Below are 15,835 nucleotides of genomic sequence, written 5' to 3'. Positions count from 1 at the left end.
AGCTCCTAAGAATATTCCAAAGATATCTGTACCAACGATATTTCGTTTCGTCCCTGGGAACATCTTCCGGCAGAATGGCTAGGTCCATGATTTAGTGTGGTTCATATACTGTACTTCTTATAGTTGGCCATGATAGTTGGCCTCGGAGTCAGGCGGTTTAGCGCTCTCTTCTAATTGGCCAATCAGTGAACGGATTGCAGCACTGTGTCTGTTCAACGTTTGAACACCAACATATATATATATATATATGTATATATATATATGTATATATATATGTATATATATATATATATATATATATATATATATATATATATATATATATATATATATATGTTCCTTCTTATGCACCTCTATTTGCATAGCTGTTCTTCTCGGCCTCTTCATAGTAAAAATGAATAATGAGAAATTATATTATTAATGTTTCACATCCGAATGAATCTTAGGGATTGATAGAAGGTTTATGTTTATCTTTCGTACAATTTTCCATGTAAGTTATTTCATGAAATATACATTATATACACCTAATTTTCTGCAGTCGTATAGTTTCAGAGAAACTCGTTGCTCGTTTGTTAATATTTTATGCAAAACTCGTACGAGGATATAAAGAAACACACCTTTTATATTTAAAGAATTATATGATTATCAAAGAATGACAATGTCATGATATTGTACTCTCTGTATATTAGAGTGTTTTTCATAACTTTTTCGTGATTATCGTATATGTCATTATGTGTACTAAATCTCAGAATGTTTTTCAGTGGTAAAGAACTTTCCATGTGATGAAAGGGCGACCTAGCGGATGAGCCTATTATTTGCGTACGGGCGCGATTGACTATCTTCTTCATTTCATGCTGAGGCATTTTTTGAACTTTGGACTGAACATGGCGTACTTGGGGCATTTCATGATGATAGCTTTACCTTCGCTGCAAAGGAAGTAGTTCTTGTGGCTTCCAGACATACCGTAGATTCCATCGAGATGTCTACAATCCTCCGCTGCTGGAAAAGGAAATATCAAAAGATGTTATCAGTGAGCAATCGAACCAAGTTTCTTCTGTTAAAGAGTGATAGTAAGGATATAAGGAATGCTAGCATGTAGATGTCTCTAATGACAGTTTTGGAGGAATATGGAAGTAGATACAGAAGAAGGAGAAAGAAGATAGGAAGAAGAAGATAAGAATTAAGGTTTATCTGTTGAACAGTGACAGTAAGGTTACAAAAAAGATTAGCGTGCAGATGCCTCGAACGATATCTTTGGAGGAAATAAGGAAGTAGACGCAGAAGGGGAAAGAAGATAGGAAGAAGAAGATAAGAAAAAGGCGAAAAGAAAAAAGATGAGAAGATGTCGTAGAAGAAGTGGAACGAGTTTAAAGGTGAAAATCTATTGCATTGTTATTTTCACTGAAAAATCCTCATCAATATCATTCCACGTATTCACATTTATGTAAAGATGATTTGATTGCAAAAGAGGCTATTCTAAGAATTAATCTCTTTGGTAAAATGATATTGTATATATACATATTCTATTAAAACTAGTGGTATGGTGATATTTTTCTATGAATTTGCTCTGATTAATACCAACGCATTTCATTTAATGAAGGTCTTGCGCGTGCTGAGATTATGTGTAGAATAGTAATATTAATGTCAGTGGAGAGTGTACAAAGGATACACGACTAGTGTCATGATGAAAAATAAGGATGCAGTAGGAATGATTAATTCTCTCGACTCCTTGTGCTTGATACACCAACCCTTGAAAATAGATACCCATCACATACTACGCATAATACCATGATATCAGTTTCACTGCTCTCGCAAACATTCAACGTGGATGGACGAAACTATTAATTCTTTCGACTCCTTGTGCTTGATACACCAACACTTGTCAATGGATACCCATCACATACTACGCATAATACCATGATATCAGTTTCATTGTTCTCGCAAATATTCAACGCGGATGGACGAAACTACAATGGTCTTACCTTTGATGACATTGGACGAGTGAATATGAGGGATGATGCCTCCTTTCCGTTGGCCACAGCGAACTAGAACCGGGTTTTCGCATTTACCAAGACTAATATCAAAAAGCTCTTTTCCTGGACACTCCTGCTTCATAGCCCTTCCATTCTCGCCTGCGAAGGAATTGATGGTAATGAAGTAAAACATAAGAACATAAGAACATGAAAATAAAGGAGACTGCAAGGGGCCATAGGCCTACACTAGGCAGCTCCGTATCCATCACCACCTGTCATCCCCATCCATAAAGTTGTCTAATCGTTTTTTGAAACAACTGATAGTTTCAGCGCTTAATACATGGTTACTAAGTTTATTCCATTCATGGACCACCCTATTAGTAAAACAATTCTTGCCTATTTCCTTCTTAAATCTAAATTTGTCCAGTTTATGCCCATTACTAACTTTGTCCAGTTTATACCCATTACAAGAGGCACTAAGAGGCAGAAACGCGTGTAAATGTGTAAGAACACCAAGAGGATTTTTTTTAAATAATGCAAACGAGGTAAACAATTTTAGGCTGAATTAAAGTCTAAATTTGATTAGGTTTATTCTATACCAAATACTGCCTAAACAATTCATTTGTCAGTTTCAGTATTGATCATCAGAAAGAAAAAGTAATAGCCATCTTAGCTCTAATCATGATGTGCATATAGTCCTGTATATAAATGCATGTATACATGTATATATATATATATATATATATATATATATATATATATATATATATGTATATATATATATACTCGTATACACACACACATACATATATATATGCATATATATATATACATATATATATATATATATATATATATATATATATATATATATCACTAAGACAAAATTTAGTAGCACATTAGTAACATGAAATTCAAAACGGAATAGGAAGAAGGTCATCAGATCCCTTTCCTAGACATTTTAATTAAAAGGATTGATGGAGAATTATTTTTTTACAGTTTATAGGAAACCCACCCATTCAGGTAGCTATCTCCACTTTTTTAGCAACCTTTCCGACAAAGTCAAGAAGAGTGTTGCCTTCGGCCTTTTCTTGAGAGCTTTTAGGATTTGTAGTCCTAGATTCTTGGACCGGGAGATTGACCTCATCAAAGTCAACTTTTGAAGTTGGCATACCCGTTCTGGTTCCTGGATCAAGCCCTCAGCAAGGCTAGAGCCAGCCACCTTAAAAATTCAGTTCCCACCACACAACCCTCTTTCAAAGATGTTCTAAAAATCCCCTATTGTAACTCCATCAGTCCTTCTTTTAAATTAATTCCCAGCAAGCGTCTCATAGTTGCCTACCATTACCCTAACACTGTACACAAACAAATTGTTAATGTTTATCAAAAGTTAAAGGGAAGTGAGGCTCCAGGAGTGTATATCCTTCCTCGTAAAAATTGTGATTTTTTCCATGTTTTGTGTGCTTTCCGTATAAGCCCTGAATTTAGTGATGAGGAATTTGAGTATAATTTTAATGTCGGTTTGACCATGAATTAACCTAGAATGTTTTTAAGTAACTTTTGCTTCAGCTAAATCTTTTTGATAGAATTCAACCCAGACCTCGCTATGACATATAGAACCTTAGTATTACCTTTTACTGAAATATTTACTCAAGTTCCACATTTACTTAAAACGCAAAATATCAAAATGGCATTTAATAATCCATGTACAATTAGTAAATTAATCATTAAGAATTCGCCAAAGGATTCAGGTGGCTGCGTGTACAATATCCTCTGCAGATGATCTTCCAATTTCAACTTGGGTCAAATGGGCAAAGAGTTCTCAACTAAGATCAAACAACACAAGTGTAGAGTTAGAACAGTGTAAAATTCAAATGCATTATTTGTTCATATGAAATTATTCAATCATTGTATTAAAAAGGGCAAAAGCTTTATCCATTTTATCATGTATTTTGATTGTCAACATGATATTGTAGAGAGCAGTCTTACATAACATTCTTATATATGTAGTGGCTTATATAAATCACATAGTTTCATTATTGGTAATATTTGTAAACAAGTGGGAAAAATTCACCTAACTTGAATTATATATATATGTTAATATATATATAAATATATATATATATATATATATATATTTTTATATATATATATATATATATATGTATATATATGTATATATATATATATATATATATATATATTTATATATATATAATATATAAAAATATATATATATTATATATATATATATTAAATCATATTTGCACTCTGCTTTTCGATTTAATTGTATGCTATGACTGATACTGTTTATTTCATCTCCCTTTCTTAGTTTTTTACAACTGTTACCTGTACTAATACTATTTGTTTTGTGACAGTTCCGCTTATTTTGTTATTAATTGTCTTTTATTGCTTACTTTGTATCACTTTAATCTGTAACTCCCCTTCAGATGTCAAATACACTAAAGCGCTTTGGAAAGGAAATTCGTGTTTCTTTTTTCTTAGAGGTAACCAGCATATATATATATATATATATATATATATATATATATATATATATATATATATATATATATATATATATATATTTATATATATGTATGTGTGCGTGTGTGTGTGTGTGTGTGTGTGTGTGTGTGCGTGTGTGTATGTGTACGTATATGTAATATGTGCATGTATGTATCTACGTATGCATACATGCATTGGTATAAATGTATGCATTTTCACCAAAGGAAAATGCAGTAGCATAATTGTAAACCATACAAAAAACATACAAAAATGAAAAAAAATGAAGAGACGAAAAACGTATATGTTTCGGCAGCCAAATGCAGCCCTACTAACATCCATACCCTACTGACGAGGGCTGCAGTTGGCAGCCATATATAGAGATTTTTCGTCTTTTCATTCTTTTTTCACTCCGCCAGTAGGATTTTCGTGTGATGTATACATATGTATACCTAACTAAACCAAGGCGAAGAGTAGATGTAATATGTAACCCAAAGACTGTACAACTACTTACATTGGAAATATTGTGAGCAGAGATGTGAAGGATAGCGGCTCTCGTCAGTGAGTTCTTCGCACTTGGGGCTTGGTTCTCGGTGACATTTAGGGAATTCAGACCTATGGACACACTGACTGATAGTCGGGTCAAACACCAAATCATTGGAACACGTGTGGAAGGTCGCGTCAGAGTCGGACTGTTGGAGAAAATTCAATTAACAACAATAAAAAAAAAACGGGTCAGATAAAATGAAATTATTTGAACAGGTATAAAATTGTGACTACGCTAAGTTTTTTTTTATGAGGACTAGGCATATATGAAACAAACTTTAATGGTAGATGGACAGAACTGTGGCCACACGAGTTCAAAAGTTACTAATAGTTGTAGACAAAAAAAAAAAAAAAAAGGACTTACGCCACAGTAGTAATAAGCATTGCAGTCTTCTGGGTGGGAGCGCAGGCAACCCTCACAGTCACACACTTTAGGTTTTGGATTGTGTTCATGACTGGGAACTTCAGGGTTGGGCACCACACAACTTGTACTGGCGGCAGGGGTGCATTGGACGTTCTTATGCCAGTCGCAAGCATGCACAGCTGGGTTGTAGTAGAGGTGAGGTGGACAGGATTTCACTTCAGGAACGTTAGCTCTGCAGCTGATCCATTTGTTGCAATCGTGCGGATGAGGGAAGAGGCCGTTTTCAGATGGACACTTGAATTGTTGGCAAAGAGCTGCCTTTTCAAAGTTGCCGTCTCCGTTCTCGCCACCACACGCCTTACCATCAGGACTCTGATAGTTTCCGACGACACAAGCTATCGCCCATTCGTGGTTGCAGGTCAGATGTCCTTGGTCCCATACGGTTCCAGGAGGACAGGATTTCTCAACAGGACCTCCTGGTGAACAGTGGATGAACTTATGGCAGTCACTTGTGTGGGCAAGCATCTGACCGACGACAGTGCACTCGATGGCACAACCTTCGAAGACTGGTACTTCTTCCGTGCCTTCTTCAGTGCCATCCCCAGTATTTTCCTCAGGGTTACCGCCATCAGGCACATCGACATTAGCTCCCTCTGATCCATCAACGTTACCTCCCTCTGATCCATCGACGTTCCCACCTTCTGATCCTCCATCAGTACCGCTTTCAGATCCGTCGACGCTACCTCCTTCTGATCCTCCATCAGTACCGGTTTCAGATCCATCGACGCTACCTCCTTCTGATCCTCCATCAGTACCGGTTTCAGATCCATCGACGCTACCTCCTTCTGATCCTCCATCAGTGTTCCCCTCTGATCCATCAATGTTCCCACCTTCTGATCCTCCATCAGTACCGGTTTCAGATCCATCGACGTTCCCACCTTCTGATCCTCCATCAGTACCGGTTTCAGATCCATCGACGTTCCCACCTTCTGATCCTCCATCAGTACCGGTTTCAGATCCATTGACGTTCCCACCTTCTGATCCTCCATCAGTACCGGTTTCAGATCCATCAACGTTACCTCCTTCTGATCCTCCATCAGTGTTCCCCTCTGATCCATCAACGTTCCCACCTTCTGATCCTCCATCAGTACCGGTTTCAGATCCTCCATCAGTACCGGTTTCAGATCCTCCATCAGTACCGGTTTCAGATCCATCAACGTTACCTCCTTCTGATCCTCCTCCAGTACCGGTCTCAGTTTCACCAGTATTACCTCCTGATTCGTCAGTGTTACCTCCTTCTGATCCTCCTCCAGTACCGGTCTCACCTCCATCAACGCTACCTCCTTCTGACCCTCCATCTACATTACCTCCCTCTGATCCTCCATCAGTTGCACCTCCAGACTCATTATGGCCTCCTTCCGCCTCTCCTTCATTTCCTTCACCTGACGAGCCACCTTCCTCTGACTCCTCACTCTCCTCACTCGAACTATCTTCGCAATTCTCCCAACTTTCAAAACTCTCCCAGCTCTCGCTGAATTCGGGTCTTGGAATGCATTCTTTACTCTTGGACTCACTACTTGAGGAGCTGCTGCTGTCTGAATCCTCTTTTTCATGTTTGTGTTTCTTTCGATTCTCGACATGATTGTGGGTTTTTTGTCCTTGGGTTACTTCTTCTGGCAGCTTCGCCTTTTTCTCTCCTACTACTTCGCTTTTTTTCTTCTTCTCTTCTTCTTCTGACTCCTCACTCTCCGAACTGGAGCTTTCACAGTTCTCCCAGCTTTCGAAGCTCTCCCAGCTCTCACTGAACTCGGGCCTCGGGATACATTCCTTACTAGAGGACTCGCTGCTACTGGATGAGCTACTGCTGTCTTCTTCTGGTTCTTCAGCTTTGGTCTTTCCTTGTGTCTTGGCATGATGGACTGCTTTGTGTTCTTTGGCCACCTCTAAAGGCTTCATCTTCATCCCTTCCGCTACTTCGATCAATTCTTTCTTTTCCTCCTCCTCTACAGACTCCTCGCTCTCTGAACTGGCGCTCTCCTTGTCACAGTTCTCCCAGCTCTCAAAACTTTCCCAGCTTTCACTGAACTCGGGTCTTGGGATACATTCTTTACTCTTGGACTCGCTACTTGAGGAGCTGCTGCTGCTATCTGCATCGGCTTCTTTGTGTACGGATTTCTTTTCGTGGTGGACGTGACCGACAGCCTCAAGTTTCTTGACCTCTTTGTCGCATGTGCCACAGCTCTTAGGGCAGTTGCTGAGGACGAATGTCTGGAAATCGCAGCTTCCCTCCTTGCAGGAGCATCCCCCATGTTTGGCCATGTGGTGACAGTCTTGACGGCGATCTGCGCACAGATGTTGGGTGAAGGAACCTTCGTCCCATGCCGTTGGAGAACAAACCACATTGATGGCAAGGTCACACTGGGATGTGTCGCGGTTGAAGAGGAGACCATGGCCGCAAGAGTGTCTAACAGCGTGACCCTCCGTACCTGTCCAGGAAAATTGAATAGATGTATTTATGTACTCGATAAACGTTTTCAGGGGGAGATACTTGGCTATACAATAACCAAGGACATACAGTAATAATGTCCACTAGGAAATGAGCAAGTTATGAATATCAATTTGACATATATATATATATATATATATATATACAAGCAACGGACTGCGACCGACCCCGCCACGCGAGGGCTCGGCCCTTCGGGTGATCTCGCTTCGCTCGCAGCTAGGTTGGACGGGTGTCATGCGGAGTGTTATACAAAAAGTTATATAATTATAATGGATTGGGTTATGAGGTTGTTTAATGTGTACCTAAAGGACGGGGGTGGGCAGAGGGAATGGGGTGTGCATATGTAATTCCGCTTTACAAAGGATAAGGAATAAATATAAATGCAGAGCTTTTAGAGGGATTAGTTTTTTTAGTGTAGTTGGAAAGACATATAAGAGGGTGGTAATGGAGAAGATTAGGAGAGGAACAGAGGGGGTAATTCAAGAGGAACAATTTTGGTATAGGAAAGGTAGAAGGTGCATAGATAGAATTTTTGTGGTAAGGTGAATTTGCGAGAAGTTTTTGTCAATACGTAAGGATTTTTTTTTTTTGCCTTGATGAATTTAGAGAAAATTTATGACAGAACTGACAGTAAGGCATTGTGGCAGGTTTAGCAGATATATGAGATAGGGAGAAAGCTATTAAGGGCAGTCAAAAACTTGTACATGAGTAGCAGAACATGTGTTAGGGTTGGGGATAGTAAGAGTGAGTGGTTTGGGGCAAAGGTAGGGCTGCGTCATGGTTGTGCTATGTCGCCATGATTGTTCAATGTGCATATGGATGAGGTGGAGCGTGGTGTAAATAAGAAGGTGAATGGCAGAGGATCAGAGATGTTTAGAGAGAGTGGAAGAAAGTGGAAACTAGATTAGTTGTTTACTCATAACACTGCGCTTGTGGCTCAGTCAAAGAAGGGTCTGAGGTATCTAGTAACAGATTTTGGGAGGGTTTGTGATAAGATAAAGTTGAAAGTAAGTGTGGATAAAATCAAGGTGATGATATTTACAAGAGATGAATGCAACAATAAATCATAAAGGAGTGAATTGAATGGAAGTGATTAATTTTAAACATTTAGGGTCACATGTAGAAAGGAATGAAGGAATGGAGTTGGAGGTAAACTTTAAAGTCAGGAAAACAAGTAAGTTCCTTAGGGTAATGAAAAATGTAATGAGAAATAGGTATCTGATGAAGAATACAGAGAGCAGACTGAATAAAGGGAATCTGTTCCTCTGATACTATATTTGGAAGAGACTTTACAAAGGATTACAAAGGCGGAGCATCCCGACAGGAGACCTTTTGGTCCATATCTAGGCCGGATGCAAAAAAAAAAAATCAAAATAATAATGAATAAATAAAAACTATGATAATGTAAATAACAAATGAAATACATAAATAAATGCATAGGTATAGTTAAATAATAAACAAACAGATAAATAGTAAATAATGATAAATTGGCATATAACTAATGATTAATGAGAATCAAACAGACAAATGATAACAAAACAAAAACAAATAATATAGAATAAATAATAATCACTACAGCATAAATGATAATCACTACTGCATAAATTTGGATTTAAGGGAAGCAGAAAGGAAAAATTTAAACGTGCTTAAGATCAAGTGCTTGACAAGCACGACGGTATTACGGAGGTGGATAAAAAGAGAAATGAGGTCAGGAGGAGAGCGGGGATAGAATGGGAATTGGCAGGTAGGGCAGATGAATGAATACTGAGATAACTTGAATACATGGGGAGAATGAATAAAGAAAAACTAATAAATTTTGAAAAGCAGAGGTGGATGGGGTGGACTTGAGAGAAAGACCGATAATGAGGTGGATGGGGTGAACTTGAGGGAAAGACCGATAATGAGGTGGATGGGGTGAACTTGAGGGAAAGACCGATAATGAGGTGGATGGGGTGAACTTGAGGGAAAGACCGATAATGAGGTGGATGGGGTGAACTTGAGGGAAAGACCGATAATGAGGTGGGTGGGGTGAACTTGAGGGAAAGACCGATAATGAGGTGGATGGGGTGAACTTGAGGGAAAGACCGATAATGAGGTGGATGGGGTGAACTTGAGGGAAAGACCGATAATGAGGTGGATGGGGTGAACTTGAGGGAAAGACCGATAATGAGGTGGATGGGGTGAACTTGAGGGAAAGACCGATAATGAGGTGGATGGGGTGAACTTGAGGGAAAGACCGATAATGAGGTGGATGGGGTGAACTTGAGGGAAAGACCGATAATGAGGTGGATGGGGTGAACTTGAGAGAAAGACCGATAATGAGGTGGGTGGGGTGAACTTGAGGGAAAGACCGATAATGAGGTGGATGGGGTGAACTTGAGGGAAAGACTGATAATGAGGTGGATGGGGTGAACTTGAGGGAAAGACCGATAATGAGGTGGATGGGGTGAACTTGAGGGAAAGACCGATAATGAGGTGGATGGGGTGAACTTGAGGGAAAGACCGATAATGAGGTGGATGGATAGGGTGAAGGGGGGGGGTGGAGTAAAAGGGGAATGTCTGTTGTGGAGAGAGGAATAAAAGACTTTGCTCAAAACAATGTATCTGGTTTGAGCGCCGATGATAAGTCTGAGAGACAACAGAAAACGGAAAGGAGACAACGCTCGAGATGAAGAAATACCAATGGGGGAGACAAATCTGGAAATGTCTTTGAAACAGAGTTCACCAATGAGCACACAGACTTGCGAATGACCTAGAAGCATTCCAAAATCCTTCTAGAATTCCAGTCTTCATGTGTGGCTCGGAAAATTTGATAATTTCTGAACTTCGAATAAATTATGCTTAACCTATTCTATTGTTTACACAAGCAAATGATGGTAAAAATAACTTACAGATTTACCCAAGGGCTCGTTATTAAAATACTATCCACCATACTGCTACCAATTATTCCACATCCTTTCTGGATGTGGAGGAGGTCGACTTACATTGCCAGAAAGCGTCACATGCGTCACGTGACGGGTAACGGCAGTTGTCACAGGAACAGGTTGGCTGGTGGGGACATGACGTCACCTCTGGCATGTCACATTCTCCAACTGCCGAATTGTACTTCAAACCTTTTGGACATCGCAACTCATGTGCTACACCTAACTGCAAAACGATAAAAAGAGAAGTACCATATTCAATCTAGTGTATAACTCTTGGAATACATCAATTTTGCAAATTCGATACAAAAAGTACTATTTATCATCAAGGTGCAGAAGGAGGAGGAACATTCAATCTAGTGTACAACACTTGGAATACATAAATTTCGCAAATTCGATACGAAAGGTAGTATCTATTATCAAGGCGTCACTTGCGTGGGTGCAAAAGTAGGGGTAGGAACATTCAATCTAGTGTACAACCTTGGGAATACATAAATTTCGCAAATTCGATAGGAAAGGTACTATTTATCATGAAGGCGTCACTTACGTGGGTGCAGAAGTAGAAAGAGGAACAGTCGGCCGGGTGTGCCTTGGTACAAGATTCGCAGTCACACGACGGGAAAGCCAAGGAATTCCCGGCCGCTTTGAAGGGCTCCCCGAGGTCGCATGATTTGGATTTGCCGTCCAAGCAAGGCCTCGAGCTGGACGTCAAGTCACAGGTCCCCGTCAGGTGGTTGTACTCAAGGCCAGATGGGCATTGCTGAAATGATTTGTCTTGGTTAGTAGTGGGAAAGAGAAACAACCAAAGGATGGCGTGTGTGAGGAATATACTCGTACATACATACATACATACATACATACATACATACATACATACATACATACATATACATGCATACATACATACATACATACATAGATACATACATACATACATACATATACATGCATACATACACACACAAATACACACATACATACATCCATACATACATTACATACATACCTACATACCCACATACACACATACATGCATACATACATACATACATACATACATACATACATACATAAATACATACATACATACATACAAGCATACCTACATACCCACATACATACATACATACATACATACATACATACATACATAGATACATACATACAAACATACCTAGATACCCACTTACACACATACATACATACATACATACATAGATACATACACACATACATACATACACACACACATACACGTACACACGGTTAGAACCACTCTCATGGGATCCTTTCTCTTGTCATTTATTATAAATTCTCCTAAATTCCTTCATGTTGTCTACCTGATTTATGTCTTCTCTAAATTTAACCAACAAATTGAAGCATTTATGTAGAAAAATATAGTTACTATTCTCTTTAATGAAGTCTTATTTCTTCCCTTTTTTCTATATCCTCTAAATGTTTGTTCATTGGGTACCAACATATATTCTCCTCTTTCAAATTCCTTTATCCAATATATTGTTACCATAATATCAACATTTGCTCTTTGATCTTCTAATGCGGGTAGTCCTAGTTTTTCCAATTTCCTTTCATTTGTCTTATTAGCTAGAATAAGCTGCCGCATTTTATTTTCAGCCCATTTTTCTTACATTTTCTTCTTATTTCGTGACCACATCCATTCTGCGGTTTCTGGTCTGTGGAATCACCTTTTTCATAACTTCCCATCCATGTAATTAAAGGCTGCTCTTACGTTTATTAACTCTGAGTGTGTAGGTGTGTGTGTGTGTGTGCCCAGTGTAGGCCTTATGGTCTCTTGCAGTCTCCTTCATTCTTATGTTCTTGTGTGTGTGTGTGTGTGTGTGTGTATTCACTTGGTCTTTGGATCACGTGTTGGACTCGTGATCGACAGCTATTTCCCTCCTGGAAGAAAGCTCAGAGCTCGTAGGTCCGATCTATGGGTAATGCTATGACCTTGCACACACACACACCCCCAACTCCCCGCCCACGAGAGTTGGAGTAACACCCCTCAGCGCTGCGATACTGATATTATTTCAGCCCCGGGCGAGGATCGAACCCGGACCTCCGTAGTGGCAGGCCAGAGCTCTAACCACAGCGCCATGTGTGTGTGTGTGTGTGTGTGTGTGTGTGTGTGTGTGTGTGTGTGTGTGTGTGTGTGTGTGTGTGTGTGTGTGTGTGTGTGTGTGCCTAGTGTAGGCCTTATGGTCTCTTGCAGTCTCCTTTATTCTTATGTTCTTGTGTGTGTGTGTGTGTGTGTGTGTGTGTGTGTGTGTGTGTGTGTGTGTGTGTGTGTGTGTGTGTGTGTGTGCCTAGTGTAGGCCTTATGGTCTCTTGCAGTCTCCTTCATTCTTATGTTCTTGTGTGTGTGTGTGTGTGTGTGTGTGTGTGTGTGTGTGTGTGTGTGTGTGTGTGTGTGTGTGTGTGTGTGTGTGTGTGTGTGTGTGTGTGTGTGTGTGTGTGTGTGTGCCTAGTGTAGGCCTTATGGTCTCTTGCAGTCTCCTTCATTCTTATGTTCTTGTGTGTGTGTGTGTGTGTGTGTGTGTGTGTGTGTGTGTGTGTGTGTGTGTGTGTGTGTGTGTGTGTGTGTGTGTGTGTGTGTGTGTGTGTGTGTGCCTAGTGTAGGCTTTATGGTCTCTTGCCAGTCTTCTTCATTCTTATGTTTCTTGTGTGTGTGTGTGTGTGTGTGTGTGTGTGTGTGTGTGTGTGTGTGTGGGGTGTTGTGTGTGTGTGTGGTGTGTGTGTGTGTGTGTGTGTGTGTGACTGTTACCTGCCTCAACAGTCTAAGTTCTCAGGGCAGTGGTGGCGGCTTCGGCCGCAGCCACGCCCGTCTTGGCGTGTGGTCCTCATTTTCTATTCCAGGATTTGATTCATCTACAGTTTTCTGTGTAGATTCTACACAGGAAAGTTGTCTTCTTCAGAACAAAACAGATCTTCTCTGTGAGTTTTGTCTTCTTCCTTTAATAACCTCAACATTGTGGTTATGTGATCTCTTTTTCTTCTGTTTTATTTCAACGAAAACCTGTCAAAGGCTTCTAATCTCACTCCGTTTGTTTTATCTTCAAGCTTGATATTCAATTTGGTCGCTTCCGTTTCACTTTTCCCAGCTTTATTTGTATTCTTCACATTTCATGAGACAATATCACAGAGGCATATCATAAGACACATCAGTTGCGTGCGCATGTGCGTAGCCGTGTGTGTGTGTGTGTGTGTGTGTGTGTGTGTGTGTGTGTGTGTGTGTGTGTGTGTGTGTGTGTGTGTGTGTGTGTGTGCGCGCGCGCAGATGTGTATGTGTGTGGCTGTGTGTGTGTGTTTGTGTGTGTGTTTATGTGTGTGTAGGTGCGTGTGTATATATGTGCGTGTGTGTGAGTGTGCGTCTGTGTGTGTGTATATATGTGTGTGTGTGTGTAGGTGTATATATATATATATATATATTTATATATTTATATATATATTTTTATATGTGTGTGTGTGTGTGTGTGTGTGTGTGTGTGTGTGTGTGTGCGTGTGTGTGTGTGTGTAGGTGTGTGTGTGTGCGTTTGTGTGTGTGTATGTGTGTGTGTGTGTGTGTGTGTGTGTGTGTGTGTGTGTGTGTGTGTGTGTGTGTGTGTGTGTGTGTGTGTGTGTGTAGGTGTGTGTGTGTGTGAGAGAGTGTGAGGCTTGTTTGGTGTGTGTGTGTGCGTTTGTGTGTGTGTGTGTGTGTGCGTGTGTTTGCGTGTGTTTGTGCGTGAGTAATTGTGCGTGTGTGCGTTTGTGTGTGTGTATGTGTGTTTGTGTTAGTGTATGTGTGTGTGCGTGCGTGAGTGTGTTACGTGCGTGTGTGTGTGTGTGTGTGTGTGTGTGTGTGTGTGTGTGTGTGTGTGTGTGTGTGTGTATGTGTGTAATGTGTGTGTGTGTGTGTGTGTGTGTGTGTGTGCGTGTGTGTGTATGTGTGTGTGTGTGTAGGTGTATGTATATATATATGTGTGTGTGTATATATGTGTGTGTATATATGTGTGTGCGTATGTGTAATGTGTAAGCATATATGTGTGTACTTTATTCTGGCGAGTCGTTGACAAGTTTACATTTATGGTGCCAGTGATATATCTTGTTATCTAAAGAAAATGATTTGTGTACTATTTGTTCGCTAAGCCTTTATAGTCCCAATCAATCAAATCTATGAGAAGCCAAAGTTCAATTCAGACGCAAGTGTTTATGAAAGCAAACAAAAAATATTCTTGAAAAACACACAAACACTTACATAAAACGTAAATAAAGGGAGATAAAGGGAGTGTCTGTTATGTCACCACGCTCGGTTCACCTCTATTCAAGTGATAGCTTAATAATCCTCTAATCATTCCTCAAGATAACATTGCACGTGATATTAATTTATGTAAGGAGGGGCAGCTTCAGAAGTCTTATCAACAAAACTATGGTAATCTTCACTCCAAACTCTGTTAGGTCAATGTTGATAAACGATCTTACCATCAACGATCATCGCGACATCTGTAATCAAGGTCTTCTTTGCATAACTCACTTGGCCACATAGCAACACAGATAACAGTGCAACACGAGAGATAACCCCATGAACAGTCAAAAAAAGTATGCACACGTGAACAGAAATACACGCACATGCAAACGCACATACACAAACACAGATACACGCGCGCACACACACACATACACACACACGCACCCATACAACACACACACACACACACACGCATACACACACACATACACACACACACACACACACACACACACACACACACACATATATATATATATATATAATATATATATATATATTTTTTTTTTGCTTGTAACCACGAGGAAATTAAAGAACGGAATACTGAAAATGTCTTAATAGACGAAAACGTTCAGTATTCCGTTCTTTAATTTCCTCGTGGTTACAAGCAAAAATCTTTATTCACGTTTTTTTTGTGATTACTGTTGCATATATATATATATATATATATATATATATATATATATATTATATGGATATACATATGTGTATATATAT

The 15,835-nt window shown here is 39.7% G+C and overlaps 1 protein-coding gene across 1 annotated transcript; it reads right to left on the bottom strand.

Annotated features, from left to right (window-relative positions):
* Window positions 1-622: 622 nt before the first annotated feature.
* LOC143033688 (uncharacterized) lies at window positions 623-12,436 on the bottom strand. The gene is made up of 7 exons (XM_076199175.1): window positions 12,338-12,436; window positions 11,363-11,575; window positions 10,879-11,041; window positions 5,389-7,874; window positions 4,993-5,170; window positions 1,983-2,132; window positions 623-999 (listed from the first exon to the last, which is right to left on the bottom strand). Exons 1-7 carry the CDS (start codon window positions 12,434-12,436, stop codon window positions 845-847), a joined length of 3,444 nt encoding a protein of 1,147 aa, XP_076055290.1. The 3' UTR covers window positions 623-844.
* Between the last annotated feature and the right edge of the window lie 3,399 nt (window positions 12,437-15,835).

This window comes from Oratosquilla oratoria, chromosome 16 (genome assembly GCF_046742065.1).
Source record: "Oratosquilla oratoria isolate Oo_2021 chromosome 16, ASM4674206v1, whole genome shotgun sequence".
In the NCBI taxonomy this organism is placed as follows: domain Eukaryota; kingdom Metazoa; phylum Arthropoda; class Malacostraca; order Stomatopoda; family Squillidae; genus Oratosquilla; species Oratosquilla oratoria.
The sequence above is the reverse complement of the archived record's forward strand: the minus strand, read 5'-3'. Positions and strand labels throughout refer to the sequence as shown.